General features: G+C 33.7%; 1 protein-coding gene and 1 long non-coding RNA gene across 3 annotated transcripts; both read right to left on the bottom strand.

Annotated features, from left to right (window-relative positions):
• Positions 1-3,750: 3,750 nt before the first annotated feature.
• LOC106624726 (protein rolling stone) lies at positions 3,751-10,922 on the bottom strand. Of its 2 annotated transcripts, none has more exons than XM_036376522.2 (6): positions 10,763-10,922; positions 10,579-10,692; positions 10,276-10,489; positions 10,112-10,213; positions 8,033-8,219; positions 3,751-4,129 (listed from the first exon to the last, which is right to left on the bottom strand). In XM_036376522.2, exons 2-6 carry the CDS (start codon positions 10,690-10,692, stop codon positions 3,949-3,951), a joined length of 798 nt encoding a protein of 265 aa, XP_036232415.2. In that variant the 5' UTR covers positions 10,763-10,922; the 3' UTR covers positions 3,751-3,948. The 2 variants fall into 2 exon arrangements, with proteins under 2 accessions (XP_036232415.2, XP_069963012.1); XM_070106911.1 differs by having other exon boundaries at positions 10,773-10,910.
• Positions 9,623-10,105, bottom strand: LOC138856303 (uncharacterized). Its single transcript, XR_011395473.1, has 2 exons — positions 9,816-10,105; positions 9,623-9,753 (listed from the first exon to the last, which is right to left on the bottom strand). It is a non-coding gene; the product is annotated as an uncharacterized lncRNA (long non-coding RNA).
• Positions 10,923-25,681: the final 14,759 nt, after the last annotated feature.

Raw genomic sequence — 25,681 nt, 5'->3', positions numbered from 1 at the left:
CCCGTTATAGCTTCCCTGTATATAAATAAGAAAATTAAAAATTTCGTAAAAACTGGCTAACAGACAACAGGACTACATACCTACAAGCAAAAACAAACATGGAATTTTTGCAAACCTTTTCTCGAATTCCATCCGCTATTGAAATGGCAAAGCAAATCAAATATATTTTTTGTTACTGATCCTCCGATTCAGTTGGTCATTAGTTGAGGCGGAAAATTAAAGCCATAATTTATATTAGTGAGTAAAAAAATGCTAATCAAATTAATATGCCTTAATTTAATTGAGATGTATTATTCTAATATCGATATATGCGATATAAACTCAATCAAAGGAATGACGTTTAACATACAGTTACTGACAATAAAATATAATCAATTGATGGTTCCGAATTATTAACAATCTGTATTATTTGTCGGATAGATTTCCGATTCCTTTTGCATGTAAACGATTTTTACAATATTTATCTTTTAAAAAACTATGATGGCAGCTCTGTTAGATTTTACAGTTATCTTTGTGTTCAAATTAAATAAAAGTGTGCTTTTGTAGTCGTGCCAAAAAAATAGAATCAAGGAATAAAAATATCAATTATAGGCGTTATTTAGTAAACAGTTATATTGTAAATAGATGGTATAATCTGTGGGATATTTGCTAAAACTTGACATTTTTTTATAATTAAGTATTATTTGTAGAAGAAATGGGCCGATGTACATACATATGTACATATGAAATAAAATACATTGTAGGGCTGGAAATTTTAATATTATTGATATGGGAAATACTTTAAAGCCTGGACGATCGACTATATACGAATTCGATTCTAAGTCACATTGCAATCAAAAAGCATTTCCTATTAATTTCAATCAAATATCACACACATAGACTGATATATGCAGTATAGAGCCAAGCGGTAGTTTGTCAAACTTCGAGCGCGAATTACGTGAATAAATAAACCAAACTGCTTCTTTTGAACGTGTGAATTTTACTATGCTCGATTTTTACATTTACACTCTCTTTTATAATGTTAAACTTATTTCTTAAACTTAACTAATCTTTTAAAGAAAATGCAGCTGCTCAAACATTACCTTAAATTTTGTTTGAACAGGTCAGTGTTTAATTCTGTTATTTTATAATTTGTTTATATGTATATACTTAGATATCTGACAATGGCAATCGGCCGATACAAAAGTTCACTCATCTGTAAATATTACATTGCTCCAATTACGGTTGATGTTTTCCTGTGCCCAACACAAACTTTTTTCAATGTGTGTTTTTGAAAGTAGGGTTTTGATTAGAGTTTTGCTGCGTTTGATAACAGAATCTCTGAATTCTGACCCGTATTGTATTTAGTTTCTCTTAGACTGAGTAGGGGTCTTCTCAAGTGGTAGAACGCTCAGGTCCAGAGTATAATAGTTTTGTTCACCTAACTGTTGTTTGTATCACCTCAAACTAATCGAGTTAGATATCGGGTTGCTTCATATGTTTTTTGTACCGTAAAATGGGAGGAATCGGGTGATGATATAATAATGATATTACCGCCGTAGCTGTTTGGGCCCATATAAAAATCTTATATACTTATGTATGTAATAGTCTCCTCGCACCAATGTTTGAAAATCCTGATATTACTTATTTGGGAGCCAGGACAGGTTTTCACCCGATTTTATCCATTCTAGGCACACAGATGCACTGTTAATTAAGATAACTTACATATTGACCGATATATGGGGTATAAAGTCGGCCGGAAGTTTGAAAAATTTTCAGTTAGGTATATGGGGACTAAGGGAATTATTGACCCGATTCAATCCAATTTTGATACACAGTCATACTATTATCAGAAAAGGATTATCTCCGAATTTTTAGAATATATCTCATAAATTGAGAGATTCACATATTCGGTACCTACGGGCTTGAATAGTTTTGGTTCGATTTAGACAATTGTTGGTCATAAGTTGGCACACCTCAATGGCACTATTCGTGCAAAGTTTTATCCCGTTATTGTCATTTTGGCTTGATTTATACTGGAAAGTGGAATTTAAAATTGTGTTATATGGGAAGTAGGCGTGGTTGTAGTCTGATTTTGCCCATTTTTGTACTGTAACATAGGAATATTAGAGTAATGTTACCTACTTAACTTGGTTAAAATCGGTTGTGTAGGTCCCGAGGGGGTTTCTCCTAAATGTTGGCGATGCCACGCCTAAAGTCCAATTTTGACAGCTGATCTAATAAAGCCCTTTTGAGCCATCTCGGGTGTAAGATTTTATGTCTCTGACGCATTTATTTATATATTATATTTATGGCATTTTAAGTAGTTTTTACCGAAACAGTTATACGGGGAGCGGACCGGGTTATCATCCGATTTCTCCCATTTTCACATTGTCGATAGGGGTGGTAAAAGTATTTGTTTTGTGTGAATTTAGTTATTATAGTTTTAGTGGCTCAGTAGATATATACATTAAACTTATTAGAGGTTGGGATCTCGCCCACTTTAAAAAAAAATAGTTCAATCATAAATGCCCCTCTCTAATGCAATTCGTTGTACAGAATAGTAGCCTTGTATTTTATTGTGGAGCTTAGTTATGGTATTTTAAAGGTTTTCTATTAAAGATGTTTTGTGGGCGTGGCGCAATCCTGTCCATCTGCAATACTAACCTCTCTTGGGTGCCAAGGAACATGTTTACCAAGTTTCATCAAAATATCTCAAATTTTACTCAAGTTATCACTTTCACTGATGGACGGACAGACAGGCAGTCACTCGGAATTTACCTTGTCTCGTCATCCTAATCATTTATACATGTATATAACTGCATATCTATATCGATTAGATTTAGGTAATACAAACAACCGTTAGGTTAACAAAACTATTATACTCTATAGCATGTTGCAAGAGTATAAAAATTATCATAGTGACGAGCCGAGTCGACTTAGCCATGTCTGTCTGTCTGTCCATCTGTGTATAGGTGAATTAGCTCCTCAGTTTTTGAGATATCGACGTAAAATTTTGCACACGTTCAAACCAGGTCTTTTTTCATCCAGCCGATTCCAAAACACTAATGCCATAACCTTTTTTGCTGATCGTTGTGACACTCACTGTAAACGTTCTTGTTTCAATTAAAGATCATGGTGGTAAATCCAAGTCTCATCTATAGTAATAAAACCACTCCACTAAGAAATCGGTTTCATTCTGTTTAAAATGCTCCAAATTATGCTAAGAAATTTGTTTTCGATCCAGTTTTTGTTGGCATTAGCAACTCCAATTAGTCAAACTTGGATCTTCACTAACAATATTATGAATTTACTCAATGATTTCTAGTGTGGTTACGGTTTTTGGTTGTTCTTCGCTTGGATAGTCTTCAAGCCTACGACCACGTTTAAATTCACAAGCCCAAAATTCAACGGTGCGTTTTGAAGTTGAGGACTCCTTATACACTTCTAATAATTGTTCATAAATTTCCTTTGTTTTTAAACTTTTAAAACAAAGAATCTAATCAATGTGCGTTATTAATTTTTTTCCATATTAAAAAAATACTCTGACACGTCAACTTCAAATAGCTTGTAAGCAAAGAATTAAGTGACAGAATGACTTGGAACTTTGCATGTGTTCTCACGACAGATGCACCAACTTAAGAATAAAAAAAATTTGAAAATATTAAAAAAAATTGAAATTTGAAATAGTAGCGCCATTTCTTGGTGAGACCAACCAACTTTTCAACCAACTTGTATATATCCAATGTCTAGCACTTAAATTGAAACTAATTATCAAAAATAAAATACTTTTTGTAATTTAATTATAATATTGTAATTTATATATATGACAACAATTTGTGGTACAAAAATTTCATGCTTTGAATATTATACTTATATCTACGTACACAATATATATACCTATACATATATACATACATATAAGATATATCAATTTCAAAACTCTATTTGTAGCAATCTTATTCAGCATTAAACACTCAGTGTAAACTTGGAATTTTGTCGCTTGTTGTAAATAAATGTTCGCAATTTATATAGCCCAAAGTGCATGAAACAGAATACTGAGACCACTATTAAGCTACCAATTAAGGTTAATATTGTGCTGCCGGGATTTGACCAATCTTGTATCTCGTAAATGAAGTGGTTTCCGTAACTGCAAGAAAATGACAAGTAATTATTTATTTATAACACAAAAGCTTCTAAATAGGCGAAAACTCAGCTTTAAATTTCAATATTTTGTACTTATAATTGTAATTATAATGCCTACTTATAATACCCTTCACAGGTACAAAGGTTCCCTACAATAACTTGATTCAGATCTAATTTCGTGAACGGCAATAAAAAATAAAAAAATTTTCCAAGCAGGCACTTTACTCCGATCGTTCAGTTTATATGATAGCTGTATGACATAGCGATCCGATCTAAACAATTTTTTCGGAGATTATATTCTTGCCTTAGAAAATAACTCATGCCAAATTTCGTGAAGATATTACGTCAAATTAAAGAGTTTTCCATACAAGCACTTGATTCCGATCGTTCAGTTTGTATGGCAGCTATATGCTATAGTCATCCGATCAAAACAATTTCTTCGGGAATTAAATTGTTACCTTAGAAAATAACTCATGCCAAATTTCGTGAAGATATTACGTCAAACACAAGGACTTGCTTCCGATTGTTCAGTTTGTATGGCAGCTATATGCTATAGTGGTCCGATATGTGAGCAGCTTCTTGGTGAGAAAAGAGCAGGGGCAAAATTTCAGATCGATAGCTTAAAAACTGAGGGACTAGTTTGCACATATACAGACGGACGGACGGACGGACAGACGGACATGGCTAAATCAACTCAGCTTATCATGCTGATCATTTATATAGGTATATATTTTATAGGGTCTCCGACGTTTCCTTCTGGGTGTTACAAACTTCGTGGCAAACTTAATATACCCTGTTCAGGGTATAAAAAGGGATCTATGGTGCACTTTAGGCTATCTGTTATTGTGAAAATTCTAACAAGACTGGTTAATGAAATTTCTACTTTTTTTGTCACATGAAACCTCATTCTGAATGTATTAGGGCCACTAAACAATGATATGTGAATGAAAAAATTTTTCCCGACAGGTTTTCTTGTGGCATCAAAACTTATATTTTCTTAAAAAGTACAAACATCAGCTACATTTGGAGAAATAATTGTTTATTATAAAACAAGTAAGGAAGCGCTAAGTTCGGGTATAACTGAACATTTCTTACTCTTGCTATTGGCAAGGAACAAAGACGGAGGAACACCTTCAGGTTTCATCGTCGTGATTTCATGCATTTAAGATAGATAAGAGAATACACTATAATTAGAAAAAGATTATTTCTGAATTTGATTAAGACTTCTTACATATTGACCGATATATTCGATATAAAGTGAACCGGAGGTTCGAAAATAATTATGTTAGGTATGTGGGGGCTAAGGGAAGTGTTGACTTGCTTTTACCCATTTTTGACACAAGTTGTAGTGCGATTTTGACAATTTTTGGATGTCGAATGAAATACCTTAAGGGAACTATAACAAATATGACTTTGCTGATAACTTTATTGCTGTTTGATTTGTATATTGTAAAGTAATGATTCAGACGAAATTTAAAAGTTTGTCATATGATAGTTAGACCTGGTTGTCATCCGATTTCGCCCAAATTTGGTTGGTTTTATTTTTTTTATTTTAGATCCTAAAAAGCACTTCTACCATCCTGGTTGTGAAATAGGAAAGCTTGTGGCTCATTTATTTAACGAGTTATAGTACTTGAAGTAGTTTTCAACATAACCGTGGAGTATGTGGAGTGGGCGTGGTTATTATCCGATTTTACCCATTTTCAAAGAGTTTGAAGAGGTGATAAAATCCCCAAGTTTCATAAAGATATCTCAATTTATATTCAAGTTATAGCTTGCACGGATGGACAGACAATCACCCGGATTTCAACTCGTCTCGTCATCCTGATCATTTATATATGTATATACATATAACGATATATCTATCTCGATTAGTTTCAAGTGATTTCAACTCGTGTCGTCATCCTGATCCTTTATATATGTACAAGTATATACATATAACGATATATCTATATCGATTAGTTTCAAGTGATACAAACAATCGTAAGGTGAACAAAGCTATTATACTCTGTAGTAACATGTTGCAGGAGTAAAAAAAAATACATACGATTTTCGTGAATATTTGGCCTCTGGATTCTTTTTTTTAAGTCTCCAACTATAATCTACTAGCATCCCTCGCACCTCTCACCTTGTTCGTCACTCCCAACGCCTAAATTTTCCGGAAAGAAATCCAGATGAAAGCCCAGCATATGTACTTGTATGTACCATATACTTAAGTTCATTTATTATACAATATATTTGTAATTTACTGATAATGGTTTCTTACAAAATTTTGGACAACGTTCACAAAAATTTAAATGCTATTTTTTTTCTAATCATTCAGTCATTCTTCAAAGTTCTTCTCCTTTATCTGTTGCCTTATTTGTGTACCTGCAAATATTCCCTCTTTAATTTTTGCCTCGCTGAGTTTGCGGAATTTCTCTTTCAGATATACAACTATTGCCATTTCTAGGCTTTCTTTAGAAGTTGACTGTTCATAGCTTAGGTATCTTCAGATACTTCACCGTGCTGACTTAAAACAAGTTTTGGAGTAAAATCCTGATATTCCAATCAATTTGGAGGCTTTGGCACAGGTAGTTCGGCACTATGTAGGATGGGTCTGTTGGCCGAAAACATGTTTGGATACTGGGTAGTGTGTTTGGACTTGATTTGAGTCAAACAAAAATACCAATCACTTACATAATCCTTTGGTGCGGTCCAAACCATTCCTGGGTTCTTGTTTAGCCCAACCTAATGGCAGTATACACATGTTACATAACATTCTTGATCCCTCAGAGGAAATCCCAAATAGTCTAAATTGCTTTGTTCAATTAATGCCGTAAAATTGCGATGCTGATTTCTAAAAGTTAATTCTCCTTACAAATACCAAACTGTCACGGTCGTTGGAACACTTTCGTAGCATGTTTACGATGTAACAAACGTATATGTGGTGTAAGTTAATAGTTAATCGAATGCAATAGTTGTACAGTCGTATAAATGAAGTTAATTAAAAAAAATACAGGTTTTAAGCTCAGAAGTGAATATATAGCTGTCACAAAAAACTGGACGTGATTGAAACAAAATTATTATATATTGATGATGAGGCTACACCAACATAACCAAAAATCATCACTAAGTTTGTGTGACAAAAACAGTGTTTACCAGTGCAATTTGGTGTGTACTGGTGTGCAGTGATAGTGGAAGAACACTTTTTCGCTCACCAAAAGCGGTCGATTCTTCTGCAACTTGGCACAAGACCCTTTAGTAGTCCTTTATGCTCTTTTGCAATAATTTGGAATATCTATGCTTAAGCTTTACTGTCTCGAATCAAAAGCAATAAGCATCTGATTCATATTTTTGATTTGACTGAGTGACTTTTTTCGTTGAAAGTAATCAAAATTTTTCAAGCTTTGATTAAGCAATCTTAACCATTTTGTAATATCCACCCCTATTGTGGAAGGCTACTGGCTGCTATAATATGCGTAATATTATACACAATTGTCTGCGGTACCATAAGTAGACGATATTCTCTAGTAAAACACAATTTGGTATTCTATTGTCGGACGGCGGCTGTATACCCGCAATTATAGATGCGTGATAGGGCTGATAAAGAGGGAGCAATTAATTTTGTAGGTACACGAAACAGCAACACAAGTCAAATTTAGATTAATATGCGCTGTTGTTACCAACGCACTTCTTGCACGAACGATTGAGATATTTCTCAAAATGATTTAAAACCCGATTAGAAAATATAAAACATACATATAAAGTTATTAAATATTCTAAATATCTATGTTCTTAGATAAGAAAAAAAATAGTATTATAGAAATTTCTTCAGACTTTTCCAGAATCGACTTATGTTATTTTAGCTTTGAGACCACAGATATATATAATATATATATATATTACGAATTATTTATTTACTTACGGGTCGACGCCTCCTGCCAAGTAATAAATAGCTGTAAACATTCCATATATTAAACCCATGCATACTGGATACACAAAATGTAAGAGACGCACAGGGAAAGCCACCAGCATATGATCCAATATCATCAGTATCGAATTGAAGGCGTGCTCCCACAGATTAAATACGTCCAAAGGGGTTCGAAAGTAACCTGTGAATAAATAAAATCACTGTTTAACATTATAAATACATATGTGGATATGTACTTATATTTTTGCAAATAATCTTATTTCTGCAATAGTTGACAAAAGTTTGCTAACGACCTTGGTTAGATTAGATAAATAATGGGCGGCCCTGAATGGACATATTTAGACGGTTAAAGTTTGGTATTCACTACATTTAATATTATATAATAAAACAAATATAATTCTAAGGTATCTAAATTTACTAGGCGTTTTGAGAGAGCTTCGATCCTGGTGGCCTTAACCTCTTTGAAATCATTTACAAGGAAGATAATTTTTCTCTCATTTAATTGGGAATGGTATTTGGCAGGTTATAAAGTTGATATAATCTATTTTTTGGATACTATGTTTTGACTCGGATGACGCTCTACTTTTTGGTTAAGTTGCGGCTAACCTCAAGTTCAATGTTTCAATATTTGTATCTTACCGAAACGACAAACAAACCTTATTTTCAATGAACGAAAAGATTAATAACTTTTACATTTTATAAATACTTTAGCCCTATTTAATTTAAGATTTATGATACACCCAAAGGATTAGTGCGTGGGCGGTCCAATAAGTACTTAGTTTTTAAAAATAAGTTAAAGTTTTGTAAACATGGCGACTTATTTCTCAGCATAATTTCCGTTTTGCTCCATAAATTTGAACCAATGATGCTCCAAATTCGTTAACTCATTACAAAGTACGTTGATAAGTCTCAATAACCTCCATTCATTCGGATAAATTTTTCTGCCCGGTCTTTGGGGAAGAGCACTTCGTTAAGTGGCATATAATTTTCTGCAACTCGGCTTTGAATCAGCATGAAGCAATAGAAGAGTAGTAAACTGGGATCGTTTTGCCCTTTTTCAGGTAGTAGTAGGTCTTCTTTCCGGTCTTCGGTTTCTTCTGGCTAGGTTTGCCGGCTAAAGGAAACTGTTTTGACACTTCTTTGGTCTTTGGTATGCTCCAGTGAATCAGTCAATCGTCAGCGGTCATCCATCGTACCGACAGCTTTTTTTTGCCCAATCTTTCATACATGATATGACCCATGCGGAAATTTTTTTTTTAGATATTTTGGTTACACGTGGGCATGGCTCAAATTTTTGGCGTTTGCCATTGAAGAGGATAAGTTATCGTATATAGAATCCAAGCGCTCCTTTTTTTAATGCGCGATTTCCTTTCCAAGACAACAAGATCCGTGCCCACGTTCGCTTCCACCTGTTCTGATTTTGACAGTAGCCATCTACACGAATGTACTATACGATTGTTAATTTCATATGCGATAGTGGCACCATCGGGCAGTGAAGCTAGGTACTTAGAGGGCCCTCGTACTTTTGTGCACTTATATTTTTTATCGGTTCTGGTCTTCACATTTATAAATTTATAACAAAAGTTTTCAGTAAAAGTAATTTTTTGTTTTATTAGCTTAATATTTTACGATGTCATTAAAGTCCATTCTCAATAAAGAGAGCACAACAAATAAAATCTTTCGACAACTGGTAACCCTCACGTTTGTGATTTCGCCTATTTAATTGGAAATATTACGTATCTTTAATTTTATGCAAAGATGTTTTATAAATTATTACAGATTCATGAAAAGGTGATGGTCCTGGCGATCACAGGATTATCGACAATATTCCTCTGCGACAAATATTTTCATTGGACTCCTAAAGAAATACTTCTTGCTTTTGAGTATTACATATATTTCAATGGTATTATAATAGGCTCGATATGCGATAATTTTTTTATTTTAAGGTTTTGCCTCGCTCATAAATACTGAAAATAGCTTTAGTGTACTATACGCGTGATTTTGATAACACAAAATTACAAAATTTATGATAATAATTTGATATCATAAATATAGTTTGATACCGGTACTAACTTGGGAAAATGAATATCCAATATAAGAACGTTATAGTCGTGGCTACCGACAATGTGGTAATATAAGAAGCCCAATATAATTTAAGCGCCCATGGAGGTACACCTGTAAAAGGTTTTTATCAAAGTTCAAATTTAATGGCATATATATTTCACGATTACACTTACGAACATTATCTTTACTGTAATAAAATATCGTTACCAAAATCGCGCCAAAGACGCTTGTGTACATGCAAAGAAGGAAACCCCAATTGGTGAGATAGATAAACCATTTGCCCTCATCGAATGACTGGATTAAGCTGCCCACTACACCGCCTGTAAATGTGGCGGCGAAGAGCCAACGGTAGATTAGCCATATAATCGACTTCGGTTGGCATTGCCACTAATGGAATTAGAGAAAAAATATAAAAAACTAATATTATGTGCTCTGAAGGTAGGACACCGTTATTATCCATTGATTTAGACTGCTACCTGAGATTTGAAGAAAACTTCTGAAGGTTCCTGCGTCAGTGAAAATTTTTCGCGTTGAAACTCTTTGGCCAGTGAATGGCACAGTTGATGACAGATTCCCGACGTCTCACGCATCTAATTTAGATTTTTTAGATAAAAAAAGAATATAAATTGATTGGTAAACTCTTTTTAACTACAACACTACTTCGCTTCACTTTTGTCACATTAAATACGCGCTCGAGTAACAACCAGATCACCGTAAGGCCAACACGCTCACAATGCCAGAGTCGGGGCAAGTGTTGTCTAAATAAATGTAAAAGTGCTCGCATTTTTTATTATCACTTAGTTATCATACTTGTTAAATAACTGTAAATAGAGATTGTTAACAATAGCCGTTAGTTTCATATAGCACTCAGCTTATCATTCGCAATGAACTTGTTCATGCAGTGCGTACTCAAAATTTGGCGGCTCGAGTTGTCCTACTTCATCTATTGTTTTTAGTAATCACTCAGCTGCATAGGTTCTCAGGTATTTCCATTACCTCGTTGCTGTAGTTGTAAAATAAATACACTTTGTTATCGGTTTTTGATTCTCATATAAATTAAATATCGTAACACTTCATGCGTAAGTGGGTTTTCAATAAAAAATCTCAACGCTTTCTTCGAAAATCGATAGATGAACTAAGGTGGGTTTGAGAAAATGCTTGCTGGGCGAATAATACGAGGTGACACTAGGGCCTGAAGAGGCCCATGAAACGCTACGATTGAGGACATAAAAACCGGAATTATTGGTTGGAATTATTAAAGGTTGATAACACGTGAAAGGTTTAAATAAGGAGGGTTACATTGTTTCACAAATCAATGAAAACGATATTAAATTTACATGAACTGGGCTTCAGATTTCTTCCTCTTCTACCGTTTTCTCCAGATTTGGACTCAGCGACTTGTTCCTGTTTTTATACCTCAACAAATTGCTCGCTGGTATGAAATTTACTAAAAAAGAAGAGGTTATATCCGATAGTGGCCCCATTTTGAAGCAAATATGTGTAAAGTCACTGCGTGCCTCCTTTGAACGAAAGCAACAGTGACTCAAATATCTCCAAACGAAGAGCTTCAGATTCTAACAAAAAAGTGGATACGATGACTTCGAATACGACTTCGAAGTTTACCAATTGAGAACTAAATTATTTTGCTGGCAAATTGTTGTCACTTTATTAAGGGCAGTAAAGTGGGTGATAAGTTCGGAGAAATTTAATATTCTTAAAAAAAATTGAATACTTCTTATCAGCGATAAAAGCTAGAAGCAATATCGCATTTAAAGTGAGAATGTCGAAGTTACTAATACAGAGGACAATCAAGTGACATTGAAAAGTCATGTATAAAAAGAGATGTTGCTACTCAAATCGAACTAGAAATTGCAATTCATTGGTTAAAGAAAAGGAAATATTTTTTGTCGTATTTGGGGGCAAACTACTCAGATTTTAACTGCCATAACATAACTATATTAATTCTTAATAGTTACATGCATTACGCCAGAGTTTAAGACCCCCACATTATTACTACACTTATAATTTGATTACGATTTTTTGCCGGTTCAATAAGTTTACACTACTCAATTACTTTCACTCTCCATCGCCGCACTTCACAATTACGCTCCAATTGTATTATTTCCATTTGTATGTTTGTATGATACATTTACAATGCATTGAATTGTCATGTAATTTGTTTAAATTAATGTTTGTAATTCACAACAATATTCGTATGCAATTTATAACTTTCCCACCGGACAGAACAAAAGATTCATATTTACACACACTTACATATACAAACATATGTACATATGTCGAAACACTTTTATGCTAAACTAATTTAGTTCTTACATAAAAGGTGAAGAATAAATCATAAAGGTCAAATCAATTGATTTCAAGAGCAATATTGTAATTGTCGGAAAAGATTTGTAATTGAAGAAGAAGTAGACAAATTGCAATAGGTCAATGGACTGAAGCGATTTCATAAATTTTCATGTGATATTGTTAAGTAGTGAAATACGATATTCTCACCTAATTTACTTGCGAGAACCAAATGTGAGATACCCATACTATTACTAACAAAAAGCGTGGCTACGATCACCTTTGTTCCAAATTTTAAACTCTTTTATCACAATGTTCAAAATGGGTAGACAAGTTGAATTTCGGAGATGAATCAGATAAGATAATTGTATCGTTAACTCGTTTTTGGAGGGTTTTCAATTTCACGCTATGTATCAATATGAAATTATTATAAATATAGATTAATTATTATAATAATGTTCTTCGAATAAACCTAAGCCTTAGGTTATCTTCACAACATAATCATTGCAAGCAATCTGACTTAGTCTTCCATGAATTCTGTTACATACTTGTAGTTTGCAATGCATATAAGGAGGACAAACCCGCAGATAAAACCGTTATTTTTATTATAACTTGTATGCCCTTAGAAAACATAAACATGTCGAGGGAAATGGATATATCGAACATGTCAATGTCAAATCTTATTCGAGATGATATCCAAATGAAAGCCTACCGTCGGGATTTTCCTTAAAAAGTTAGAAACAGGCACTGGGGTCCCTTTATTTGGTATCTGGGGCTAGAATATAGCATACCTTAATATTATTATTTGTGCAAAGTTTTGTTTCGATATATTCTGCATCGGTTGCTTGATTTGTATACTGGAAAGTGTAAGAATCATATGAACCTTAAAATTGTTCTATAGAGAAAGTAGACGTGGTTGTAGTCCGATCCCACTAAATTTTACAATGTAACATAGAAATGTCATAGTAATATAAGTATTATGTGTCGAATTTGATTAAAAATGTTTGAACAGATCCGCAGATATGCAACTTCACCTGAAGGTGGGCGGTGCCATGTCCATCGTCCAATTTTGACATCGGCTTCCATAAAGCGCTCTTATACAAAACCGTTATATGGTTAATGGGCGGGGTTATCATTCGATTTCACATATTCACACTGTATAAGAACTGTCAAAAGGTTTTGTCCTGCGCAAATTTGGGTGATATAGCTTGAATAGTTTAGAAGATATGTGCACTAGACCTATTACCTTTTAAATATTTTCAAACCACAGATGTCCCTTCTTAATACGATTCGTTGTACTAAATAACCGTTTTGAATCTTAATATTTGGCTTTGTTATGGCACTTTATACGTTTTCGATTAAAAGCGTTTTGTGGGCAATGATTTCTTGGATAGAATGAAGAAAAAATGCGTGGATGTGAAGGCCGTTGCATATCACAGAATTGACACTTACTCGAGAGAATCCAGGAAACATAGCGCAAGCCTTATGAACAGTTGACAGTTCTAAATTCGTTCCTGATTTAATTGAAAAATGTTTATATAATTTTTGATATTTTAAGAGAACGGCAATGGGAGAAAAATATGTATCGCATCGTGATTTTTATTTAACTCCCTTCTGGTACAAGAAAACCTGGAGCTTAAACATTACTTTTGAAAACTAATTTTATTTTTGTTCTTCGATTTTTAGTATACTTATACTGTACTTTAATTTCAGAAAACTAGGTCCTCGGAATTTCATTAGGGGCACACTTAGTGTGAACTTTTGAACAAAACATTTCGATAGCTTATACCTTTAAAAATAACAAACTAATATGTGTGCAACTAAATTCTCGCTTTTTTTAATTCATCAATAATTTAATTAAATGATTACAAATGAATTATTTAAAGTGTTGCCCATCGCCAGTCACAACTTTTTCCTATCTTTAAGTTAATCGCGTTTTGGATATATCAAAATCAATCACCACCAACTGCGTGAATCATCTACTGTCCAACAGTGGAAACTTAGTTGCGCACCTAATAAAATTTCAAATCGATATCTTGAATAGTTTTTAAGTTACAGCCATTTAAAGTGTAGCCGCTCAGTTCAATCCGGTCTACCGGTTTATTTTTAAACGCGTTTTTTTGATCTGATCAAAAATCGAATTTTGGCAGTCTAAAAACAACCAATATTTTGGGTAAAATTCAATTTTTTTTAACGCCGCCAATGATTGAGTCCATTGTACGGACAATATTTTCTAGTTTACCGAAAATTTGTTATTTTTATGTTTCATCCACGGAGAAGGCCGACAGCAGTGGAGGATCCTTTTTTCGTCGGAGATCTCTTATAACTAAAAAAATATTTAGTTTTTTTTCAAACATTCCACTGTATATTCTTAAAACATGTATAAATGTATAAATATACCCTGAAACTTTCAAAACAATCGATACTTTAGTATTTTTTTCTTTAAATTCCCAAAAAATTCACATTTTTTAGGTTGTTACACTTGGTGTACATTACATAATCATTGATATTATATAAATGACATAAATAAACCGTAAGTTTTAAGAGGTCAATGTTGTGACAAAAGCCAATTAGGATCGCACTTGGATAACACGTAAATACCGTTGTAAATTGGTGCCAAGATGTCACAGTTTTACAAAAGCTGTACAATGGAGTAAGAAGTGCCTGAATATTACCACTTCACCCTCCTCTATACAACTTTGACAACTAGCCTCCGACAAGACAACGTGAACTCAGCTCGTTCTCATTCCGATGTATGTAGGTCAAGGGTGCCCTAAACGAGTATGATAATGAATTAGCTTGATGCGTCTCCTTGGCTAACTTTGAGCACACAGTGAGCGAGCTCAACGCTAGTATTGCTGCTCTGCTGTTGGAGTGAATACTCACCTTCCTGAAAGAGGCTGCACTTCGGAGCAATACATATGTATACAGTGGCAGCCACTTCTGCTTGCAAAACGCTAAAGTGATCTATATTTTAGATGTTATTATACAATGCTTTCGAAATAAATTGAATTTAAGAAAAACCCTGCTTGAAATATTTAAGAGTATATGACTTTCAATACGTTTAAACGTTTGAATTTCCAACCATTGTGAATTTCAAATAAAAAAATCGCATATGTATGTATGTATTACATAGTCGAAAAAAAATTTACTCAAAATTTGGCCATTAGTGAATGGAGCTCGGTGGAAACAGCGAGCATTTAAAAGTGCCAAACGATAAAATCTGAATTAGAGAGTCTTATCATGCTGACGCGTACCTATACACAGTATGTGTTGCTAAAACCTGTCATTTATTGATCGAGTACACTATTTATAACTCAAGAGCGGCTGAAAATTGTTGGGGAGGTAGTTTGCAACCAGTGGACAGAGATAGGATATTTTTTATTTCTTTATGTTAGAGGTAAAACATTTCATATATAAAAAAATTAATTTATCTATTCATGTCTGGAATATTGATAAGAAGTTCAATTATAATTTGTGTGAGTGCATAATGGCTCACAAATATTCTCGAAGCATTGCACAGAACAATGTCACATTTAAACGCAACGATGAAGCTTTCGGTGGGCTGTCTTACCGCTGTCGGTTCATCCTGGCTTTGACGCAAATTATCTAGATATACCCGGAATGGCATCACATAATCTTCGGATGAAAATTGGTTCACCAATTATTATTCAGGGTAATTTCAATCCAACTCAATTATACAACGGTATACGTTTGGTAATCAAAAAGATTACAGGAAATATTATTTTAGCAACCATTTGGACTGGAAAATTTAATAGAGAAATTATTCTGTTACCACATTTTTCAATGATACTGTCAGAAGGTACGTTACGAAAGAGCGAAATTAAATTGAAAATGTTGACATTAAAAATTATAAAAACTATTATTGTTAAAACTTAAGAACTATCTACCCTCTTTAACTATCTCAAATGTTATCAACTAACCAGTTTAAAAAATACTCGTTTACTGCAAACTTGAATGGGAAATAAATAAAATAAACAAGTAAGAAAGGGCTATGTTCGGTTGTAACCGAACATTTTATACTCCCGCAAAGTCAAATGGTATAATCGTTTTAGATCTCTATGTGGATCTCGCCGCCTTGTTCTATGTTGACCGATATTTTCGGTATTAAGTCAATTATAGGCACTAGGATCCACATGTTCAACACCTAGGGGCTTGAACAGTTTTTGTTCAATTTAGATACTTTTTGGTCACGAGGTGGCATACTTTAAACGTATTATTCACGCAAAGCTTTACGCCGATACAATCATTGTTGCTTGATATGCATAGTGGAAAGTGAAAGAATCAGATGGAATTGAAAATGGTGTTATATGGGAAATAGGCGTAGTTGTAGTCCGATTTCGCCCATTTTCGCACTATGACATAGAAATATGAGAAGAATATTATGTCCCGAATTTGGCGGTGCCATAGCTACTATCTAATTTTGAACTGGGTTCCTCTAAAGTCATCTTATACTATCCCAGAGATAAAATTTAATGTCTCTGGCATGTTTAGTGCTTGATTTATCGCACTTGTTGTAGTTTTTAACAGTACCGTTATATGGGGAGTGGGCGATTTCACCCATTTTCACACCGTCGATAGAGATGCTAAAAACATTTGTTCCCAGTGAATTTTGTTATTATAGCTTTAGTGGTATAGGAGATATGCACATTAAACTTCTTAGGAGGCGGGACCACGCCCACTTTAAAAAAAATTTAAACTGCAGATGCCCCTCCCTAATGTGATCCTGTATACCAAATAAGAGTCTTGTATCTTGTTGTGGAGCTTAGTTATGGCAATTTATTTGTTTTTGATTAATGGCATTTTGTGGGCGTGGCAGTGGTCCAATTACGCCCATCTGCAATACCAACCGTCTTACGGTACCAAGAAACATGTGTTTCCAAGTTTGATAAAGATATCTTAATTTTTACTCAAGTTACAGCTTGCTCACACGGAAGGACGGACGGACAGACGAACTGTCAGACAGTCACCCGAATTTCAACTCGTCACTTCATCCTGATCATTTATATATACATAACCCTATATCTAACTCAATTAGTTTTAGGTGATACAAACAACCGTTAGGTGAACAAAACTATTATACTCTGTAGCAACAAGTTGCGAGAGGTTAAAAATGTTGCGAAAGAATTCAACATTTATCAAATTTGGTCTCTTCTTGACTTATATTGAAGGACATTAATTTGCACTTAATTTTATTACTCTACTTTAGCTCGCGTCAGCAAATATTATTTTATAAACATCTTCAAATGAGATATATGTACATATAGGTATATATGATATCAACTCGACCGAAAGGGCAAAATTATTTTATTATATTATATTATATCGGCGTAAAGCTTTGCATGAATAATACGTTTAAAGTATGCCACCTTGTGACCAAAAAGTATCTAAATTGAGGCCCCTAGGTACTGAATATGTGGACCCCAGTGCCTATAGTTGACTTTATTCCGAAAATATCGGTCAATATAGAACAAGGCGGCAAGATCCACATAGAAATCTAAAACGAGTATACAATTTGACTTTGCGAGAGGATGAAATGTTCGGTTACATTCGAACTAAGCCCTTCCTTACTTGTTTAATATAAAACTTTGCCAGCACCTGAGGGAATTTCCCGTGCTTTAATACTTGCACGTTGCAAGAGTGTAAAATGTTCGGTGAGCCCTTCTTTACTTGTTTTTATTTAATTATTTTGCTTTTATTTAATTTAATTTCATTTTGTTCAGTCAGGGTCATTTTGGTTCGCAATCGATAATATTGATTTAAAAAAGTTTGCTGTGAGAAAAGGCCAAGTGCTAGGTTACATTTCTTTACAAAGAACAATAAGTTATTGGTTTGACGATTCAATAATTTATATCGTAGTCCTATTAAGCAGCGATGCGACTGAATTATTAATAATGATAACGGTTCTCCGTTTCAATGTAGTGTGTAGTGGAGTGGATGTAGGTCCAGTTTGAATTTCAATGCCATATGTATATGTATATATATGTATGTATGTATATAGATTCGTGCGAATTAACGTTTCGCAAGTAGGAATGGGTTGAATCGGGTCAATTATTTCCTTTGACCCCATCTACTTAATAGAAATATTTTCGAACTTTCGATTTACCGCATATGTCGGCCAATATGTGAGTTAGCTTGATAAAATTGGATGAATTTGTTCGATCTATAATGCCCTGTAGTGCTTATAATAAATAAAATCGGATGAAAACTTGCCCTCGCCCCCATATAACTAATATCAAGATTTTTGGACATTCGACTGATTTTGCTTTATATAAATTGGTGAAGGTAAGTATACCTTAATGAAGCTCAGAGAGCGGGTCAATACATCTCTTAGATCATATACTAAATATATATAATATACCATTTATAAACGATTAGTCTTATACCATATATACGAATTACGGCCACTCCCATATACTACATATAATGATTCTCGTTTCTCTAATAAGCCTTATGACGAATATGTCGTTCAGTGTGTGAGTTATCTATCTAATCTAATCTAATCTTATATTTATATAAAATTCTCGTGTGATGGTATTTGTTGCAAAACTCCTCCGAAACGGGTGGTCCACCGCAAATATTATTACTTTTTTATTTTTTGGAGCAAAATTTTTGTTTTTATTTTTACCTGATTTAGCAATAAAAAAATAAAGCATAAATATCTAAATTTTCACCTTTATATTATCAACCCCAGATTTTTAATCGCAATTTTTATATGATTCCGTTTCATCCATAGATCGACAAGATGGCAATTGAATATAATAATTATAGTATACCATAATTTTCATGTATAGTTCTATCAATCAATTTCCGCCAGATGTCTCGCGTTGTCACATCTGAACCAGCAAACATTACGTAGTAGGGATGAAAGCGAAGCCGGCTTCCTTTTTCTCACTCTCTATGCAGTTGTCGTCGATTTTTTGTTTTTGCCTTATTTGTGTCTCGATCGTAGCAGTGACTGTTATCCGCATCAATTTTATTTCTATAGTGCAACTCTCAAGTTAATTTTCTAATTGACTTTAAACCGTTTAGGTTGATTAAATGTGTTTTAATGAGTATGAATGTAATTGGTCCTGTCCTTGGTCTTAACCTTATTTCCCTAATATAAAAAATTACGATGCTCTGGTTGGCGTTTCCCACATCAACTCAATATATTAAATTTTACCTCTCCGCATGAGTTCATATCACAAACTTCTCATTTAAGAATGATTTTAATACAATTTTAGCTGACGCCAAGAAAAATTTATCAATAGAACTAAATGAGTCTTTGACCTATATTTTAATTTAATAAAACACCAAATTTGATTGCAATCCATTCATGATTTCGTGGAATAATGAATGTTAAATTCTTTCGTAACAGTTTTAAAAATAAATTTTTGTCAACACCTGAAGGTATTACCCCGACTTTGATCCTTGCAAATTGCAAGAGTATGTAATGTTCGGTTACATCCGGAATTAAATATTATTTCTTATTTGTTTACAGAAATGTTATATTCATCGCATTTGTTTTTTTTTTTGGTTTCGTTTGTTTAAAGCTTCTTCATATTCTGCACTTTATTATAACATGGGGTGTTATTTACTTACCTTCTAAATGGCTTTAGTAATTTGTATCTCGCGTTGCATATGTACGATCAACATCAAGCAAAAACGATCGTGGTCGAATCGCAGTGAACCAGGGCAGACGTTGGCCAAGTCAGGATTGACTTTTAGGAATTTCTGTGTGTTTGGAGGGATTAGCAGGAATCATTTACTATGAGCTGCTCCCCTACGGCTAAACTCTTCTTTTAAACATTTACCGTCAAAAATTGGATCGTCTGAAGTAAGCTATCGTCTTAAAGTGGCTAGCTTTGGTTAATAGGAGAGAAATTCTGTTCCATCAAGACAATGCCAGGGGGAACACATCGATAGTGACTCGCTAGAATCTCCAAAAGTTTTGTTGGGATGTTTTTTTGCATTAACTTTATAGTTTGGACCTGGTATTAATATAGGAAAATGTTTCTGTATATGGAAAATTATTTTGCTTTATAAAATTTTGCCTCAAGAGAAGCTTATAAAAATTGACTGTCCCAGTTTTTTGTCAGTAAGGACGAGATTTTATGATAGTGAGAGGTAATTTCTTTTAAAAGCATTTTGGCTTTCTCTAAGTCACGCACTCCCTCTTGGTGCTATAAAAGTTTCTTGCAATTGCAAGAGCGGGACTGCTTGAAATTATTTCCCACTGTGCCGAAAAGGCTGAATCTGCAACTGATAGTCAACTTGTTTGAGACCAACTAATAGTCATACTTTTTCCAAAAGCTGTAAATATTTAGATTTCAATGTGATGAAGGAGTAGACGTGTAACATATCAGTTGTGTATCAAAAAAATCACAAAAGTATTTCATTGCGTCCCAACAAGGAAAAACCTTAAAAGTACTCCTACAGAGTAACTTGGAAACAAGCGCTCTAAAATTAACAGTTACTGTAATTTTTAATAGAACATAACTTAACTTTATAAATTATCATTACGAATAAATATATGGTGCATACTTATACTGAATCTACTTATGATTTACCAGTTTGTTGCTTAAGTCTTTCGTTTCTATTTCTGTTTGCGCAGTTCAAATGTATGGTATATGTAGGAGTTGACATGTAAATAAGTAAAAGGAATTTCAACTTGCCACTTAAAATTCAACTTTGTTTAATTAAAGTTCGTAACTTACAAGTATATTATACAAGTATGTGATTAGCATGTGTCCTTACACGTCTTGCACGAATGAGAAGAATTAACATAATGTGATAAAATTATATTTATCTCTCCGTCGCACATACTGACTGATATATTGTATATTGTCAACCTGAAGTTCGAAAATGTTTATATTGTGTATATATATGGGGTCTACTGAAAGTATTTATCCGATTCTACTAATTTTTGTTATAAGAGTTCATTATTATAGAGAAAATATTCTGTTTAAATGTCCATAATATATCTCACAGATTTACCATTATTTTCGGTAAAAAGGCAGGCATAAGCACTGTGGGCAAAATTTTCGGTAATTGGGGTCAAAGCCATAAATTTGTTTTCGATAACGTCGCTGTGTCTTAATTTTAGAATCAGATTGAAATTATAATTATGCGACATGATTTCGCCCAGTTTCACAATGCAACGTAAGAGTGTCAGGATAATATTATGTCAGCTTGGTCGAAATTGGTCGTGTTATTCCTGAGATATTACATTTTACCTAAAGATGGGCGCTGGCGTGGCAATATTGTGCAACTTTTCACCGATTCCTACCAAGCTTTTCTGTACCATGTTGGATGTAAAATTTAACCGTGATATGAGGAGTGGGTGTGGTTATCATCCGATTTCATCTAATTTAGGACTATATCACGAAGTGCTAGCAAGACTTGTCCTCGGCATGTTTGGTTGATTTAGCTTTAGGGGTTTGTGAGAATATATGTATACTAAACATATTTGCGGTCGGGGCCATGCCAAAGTTTTTAAATATCTTAAATCACAGGTCTCACTTCAATACACTATACAAAATTATAGTTTTTTACAGTTTCCGTATCTCAATTATTTTTAGGTGTTACAAACAAAACTAATATACTCTGTGTAACATATTGCGGGAGTACGAAAAACTTGCAACATTTCAGAAAACCCAATGACTATTTAAACATCACTCTTTAAGAATTTCCTCGTTAATTGAGGCAGTGAATGTATTTTTTCATTTGAGGATTTTTTCAGAAGTGTTTGGGTATCATTTCCAGTTTTTGGGCTAGTGTGGGATCGCCTCTGAATTTTTGTGTTGTTAACCATATTGTTTACTCTTGAATATTACTTCGTATATATAGATATTCAACGAATGTTTAAATCATTGTTGGTATGACTAATTCATATACACTTAACTTATCAATAGTTTTTTCCCCGGGAAGACATTTGCGCGATTAGTTAACAATGCTGGGGTACTAAAAATCCCTGAATTATCAGTTCATAGTTGTCAGAAGAAGTAATAACCAATAAAAGTTTTGATTTAAAAGTAATACAATAGAAGCGCGAATTTAACATGAAAATTTATGTTAAGATAATAAATTATACTAATCACTTGCAGCAGATAACATAAAGGTTTTCGACTTACGAATTTGATAAAGATTTCATTATTTTTTTGATTGTTCCGCGTAATAAAAAGCTAGTTCCAATAAAGCAGTTGGCATGTACTATAGAATTAAAAACTATATAAGTTAGATTAGAAGGGGATAATAAACATTAAGGTTGAAAATAAGTCTGAAAGGAGTAGCCACCGGCTTAAAAATTACGATCAAATAAAATTTTATGTATGTATGTGTGTCCGTCTGACCGCGTTAGCTGTAACTTGAGTAAAAATTAAGATATTTTGATAAAAATTGGTATGCATGTTCCTTGGTAGCATAAAAAGTTCGGTATTATAGATGGCCGTTATCGGACCACTGCCACGCCCACAAATATTTATTAATCACAAACTTATAGATTGCCATAACTAATCCGTTAATTAATATATAAAACCGTAATTTAGTACCACGAGTCCCATTAAGAAGGGGTACCTTTTCCAGTTTTTGGAAATGTTCTAATTAAAAAGTGGGCATGGTCGCGCTCTTTAACTTGTTTAATGTATATATCTCCCAAAATATTCAAGCTATATCACCCAAATTCGCACAGGACAAATCATTATACACAAACCTTACAACAGTGTAAAAATAGGTGAAATCGGACCCCGCCTACTCCTCATGTAACGGAATCGTTAAAAACTACTAAAAGTATGATAAATCAAAAATTAAATGCGCTAGAGAAATTAAATTTTACAATCGAACTGATACAAGAGGGCTTTAGATGAGCCAGTGCCAAAATTTAACGATGGGACCGCACAGATTCACTTTTCAGTATATAAATCAAGCACCAATGAATATATCGAAATAACACTTTGCATAAATAATGCCTGCCATCTCAGGTGTAAAATTGTCAAAATTGGCCATCACTGTTCAAGCCCCCAAATACCGAAGATGTAGACCGTAGCTGACTTTTTATTTAAAATATCGGTCAATGTATAAGATATATTACTGAAACTCGGAGAGAATTCTTTTCTGATAGCAGCCCGATTCCTTACTTGTTTATTTTAGTTTATTATTTGAATATTTCTTCGAATATGAATTGAATTATATTTCTTCGTCGGGAAATATCGAATTTTATTTTCAAGGTTGACTCACGCATGTTATTTTGACTGTCACTGTAAATAAATTCAAAATTGCTTGATGTTTATTTATTTCATTAATGACGCAAGTGAAAAGTAAACAATTGCCAATTTTGTTTCGTTTATCTGGCGAAATAAGTAGCTATGGGCCTCTCAATATGTGAAAACATTCACTCTTTTCGACTTTCAGTTAGAGCAAAGCAACAGCGCTATATTTATTGGCGCTTTAACCATGTTACGCAAACATTTCCGGAATCAGCTAGAATGACCGCAGTGACCAATTCTTGTCCCTCTCCAACATAGATAAATACTGCATACTTCCTATATTTTCATTATCTGACACGCTTGGCCATCCAGCTGAAACTACATACTTGTACATAACGCACAGTGGGAAGTTTTATCATTTTGAAGTATAGATAATAACTGATAGATGCATGGAAGAACATTGATATATTGTTTTTTTTTTTTTTGCTGAAATATTATAGTAAGGTACTTATTTATACAGGGTGTTCAAAATTATTTTTAAATTTGAGTTGGTGGGTGCGACGGATAGCCACGGCGGTTTTTGTGGTTATGGGTAATGGGAAATTAGTATGCGGATGACCATGTCTCTAAGCGCAGGAACTAATGAAGCGATTGCGGTACTACAAAAATTTTGGGTTCATTGAAAAGTACGGTCTATAAATTCCTTATTATTAAATTCTTGGAAGGCAATATTTTTCGCGAAATAATTTTAAACTCTACTTGCAAGCAGAGTTTACAGATCATTCCCGCGTAATCCAGTTTCCTACAAAATGCTTGCGAGGTTCACTATTTATAAAATATTTGCATTTTTTTAAATATAAAACAGCTTTAACAGTTGAAAATATACTGTTACAAAGTTTTTCGATTTAGTAACTACTGTAGGTCAGACAGAACAACAAGTTGCACTTTAATTACCCATTCGGTGTTGCAATCTTTTGGGCGAATCGTGATATAATAAAAAATGCACACTGCGAGACCTCATGTACTCAAGACTTGTACCCAATGAAGTTTTTATACTTTGAACAAGTTTAAGTTTGCCCCGAAGTTTTTAACACACAGCAGGAAACGTCGGAGACCCATTAAAATGTATATACCTAATATATGATCAGCGTGACCAGCTGGGTCGATTTAGTCATGTCCGTCCGTCGTCTGTCTGTATATAGGCAAACTAGTCCCTCAGTTTTTGAGATATTAATCCGAAATTTTGCACACGTTCCTTTCTCTTCAAGAAGCTGTTCATTTGTCGGAAGCGCCGATATCTGACTATTGTAGCATATAGCTGCCATACAAACTGAACGATCAACATCAAGTTCTTGTAACCAAAACTTGTTTTGTTTATGTAGGCATCTTCACGAAATTTGGCATATATTATTGTTCAATCTCCGAAAATATAGTCAAAATGAAGTTCTTGTAGCAAATTAGCGAGTATATGGATACATTCATAATATTGTAAATTCAAATTTGTATCTCATTATCTACGTTTTTTTCTGTTTATTAAAGATTTTTAAAGAAAATGATATAGGGAAGCAACAAATTGTTTGAAAATTATGAAAGCTGACACGGCGGCAACAAAAATGTTTTCCCGGAAAGTAGTTGATTTCATAAAATGACACCTTCAAACATTAGAAAAAGGAATGGAGTATTTTCATTATTGACATTTCTTCAAATTACTTTTTAGTTGTTTATCTAAGTAGTTTTTGATTTTCGCAAGGCAGGCTCACGTTGCAGTCATAATATTCTTTATATTACCAGTTAATTAAATCATAACATTTTTAGAAGAATTATGACATCATAAAGAATTAAAAGTGTCATTTCTAACTCATGTTAGAGACGAGACGATATGAAGAGTGCGACGAACACTTGTGTGCTTGTCAATCAGCACCCGATTCAATCGATTCGTGACCTCACTTTCGGCATAGTTCAGCAAATGGTCAGTAATAAATTTCCCATCATTTCGTAATTATAATTTAATTGACTACACGTTCTGGTGATCTCTGTATGTGAGCGGATGAGATAAAGAGAGTATGTT

This window comes from Bactrocera oleae, chromosome 3, assembly GCF_042242935.1.
Source record: "Bactrocera oleae isolate idBacOlea1 chromosome 3, idBacOlea1, whole genome shotgun sequence".
NCBI classification, from domain to species: domain Eukaryota; kingdom Metazoa; phylum Arthropoda; class Insecta; order Diptera; family Tephritidae; genus Bactrocera; species Bactrocera oleae.
The sequence above is the reverse complement of the archived record's forward strand: the minus strand, read 5'-3'. Positions and strand labels throughout refer to the sequence as shown.

Bases quoted from the DNA above. Each gene is read 5' to 3' on its own strand.
- LOC106624726 (XM_070106911.1), bottom strand. From the start codon at position 10,886: ATGCGAGCACTTTTACATTTATTTAGACAACACTTGCCCCGACTCTGG. The intron at 8,220-10,111 runs GTTAGTACCGGT...ATTTATTCACAG, and splicing joins TTGGATATTCATTTTCCCAA to GTTACTTTCGAACCCCTTTG. The intron at 4,130-8,032 runs GTAAGTAAATAA...ATTTTCTTGCAG, and splicing joins TTGGCAGGAGGCGTCGACCC to TTACGGAAACCACTTCATTT.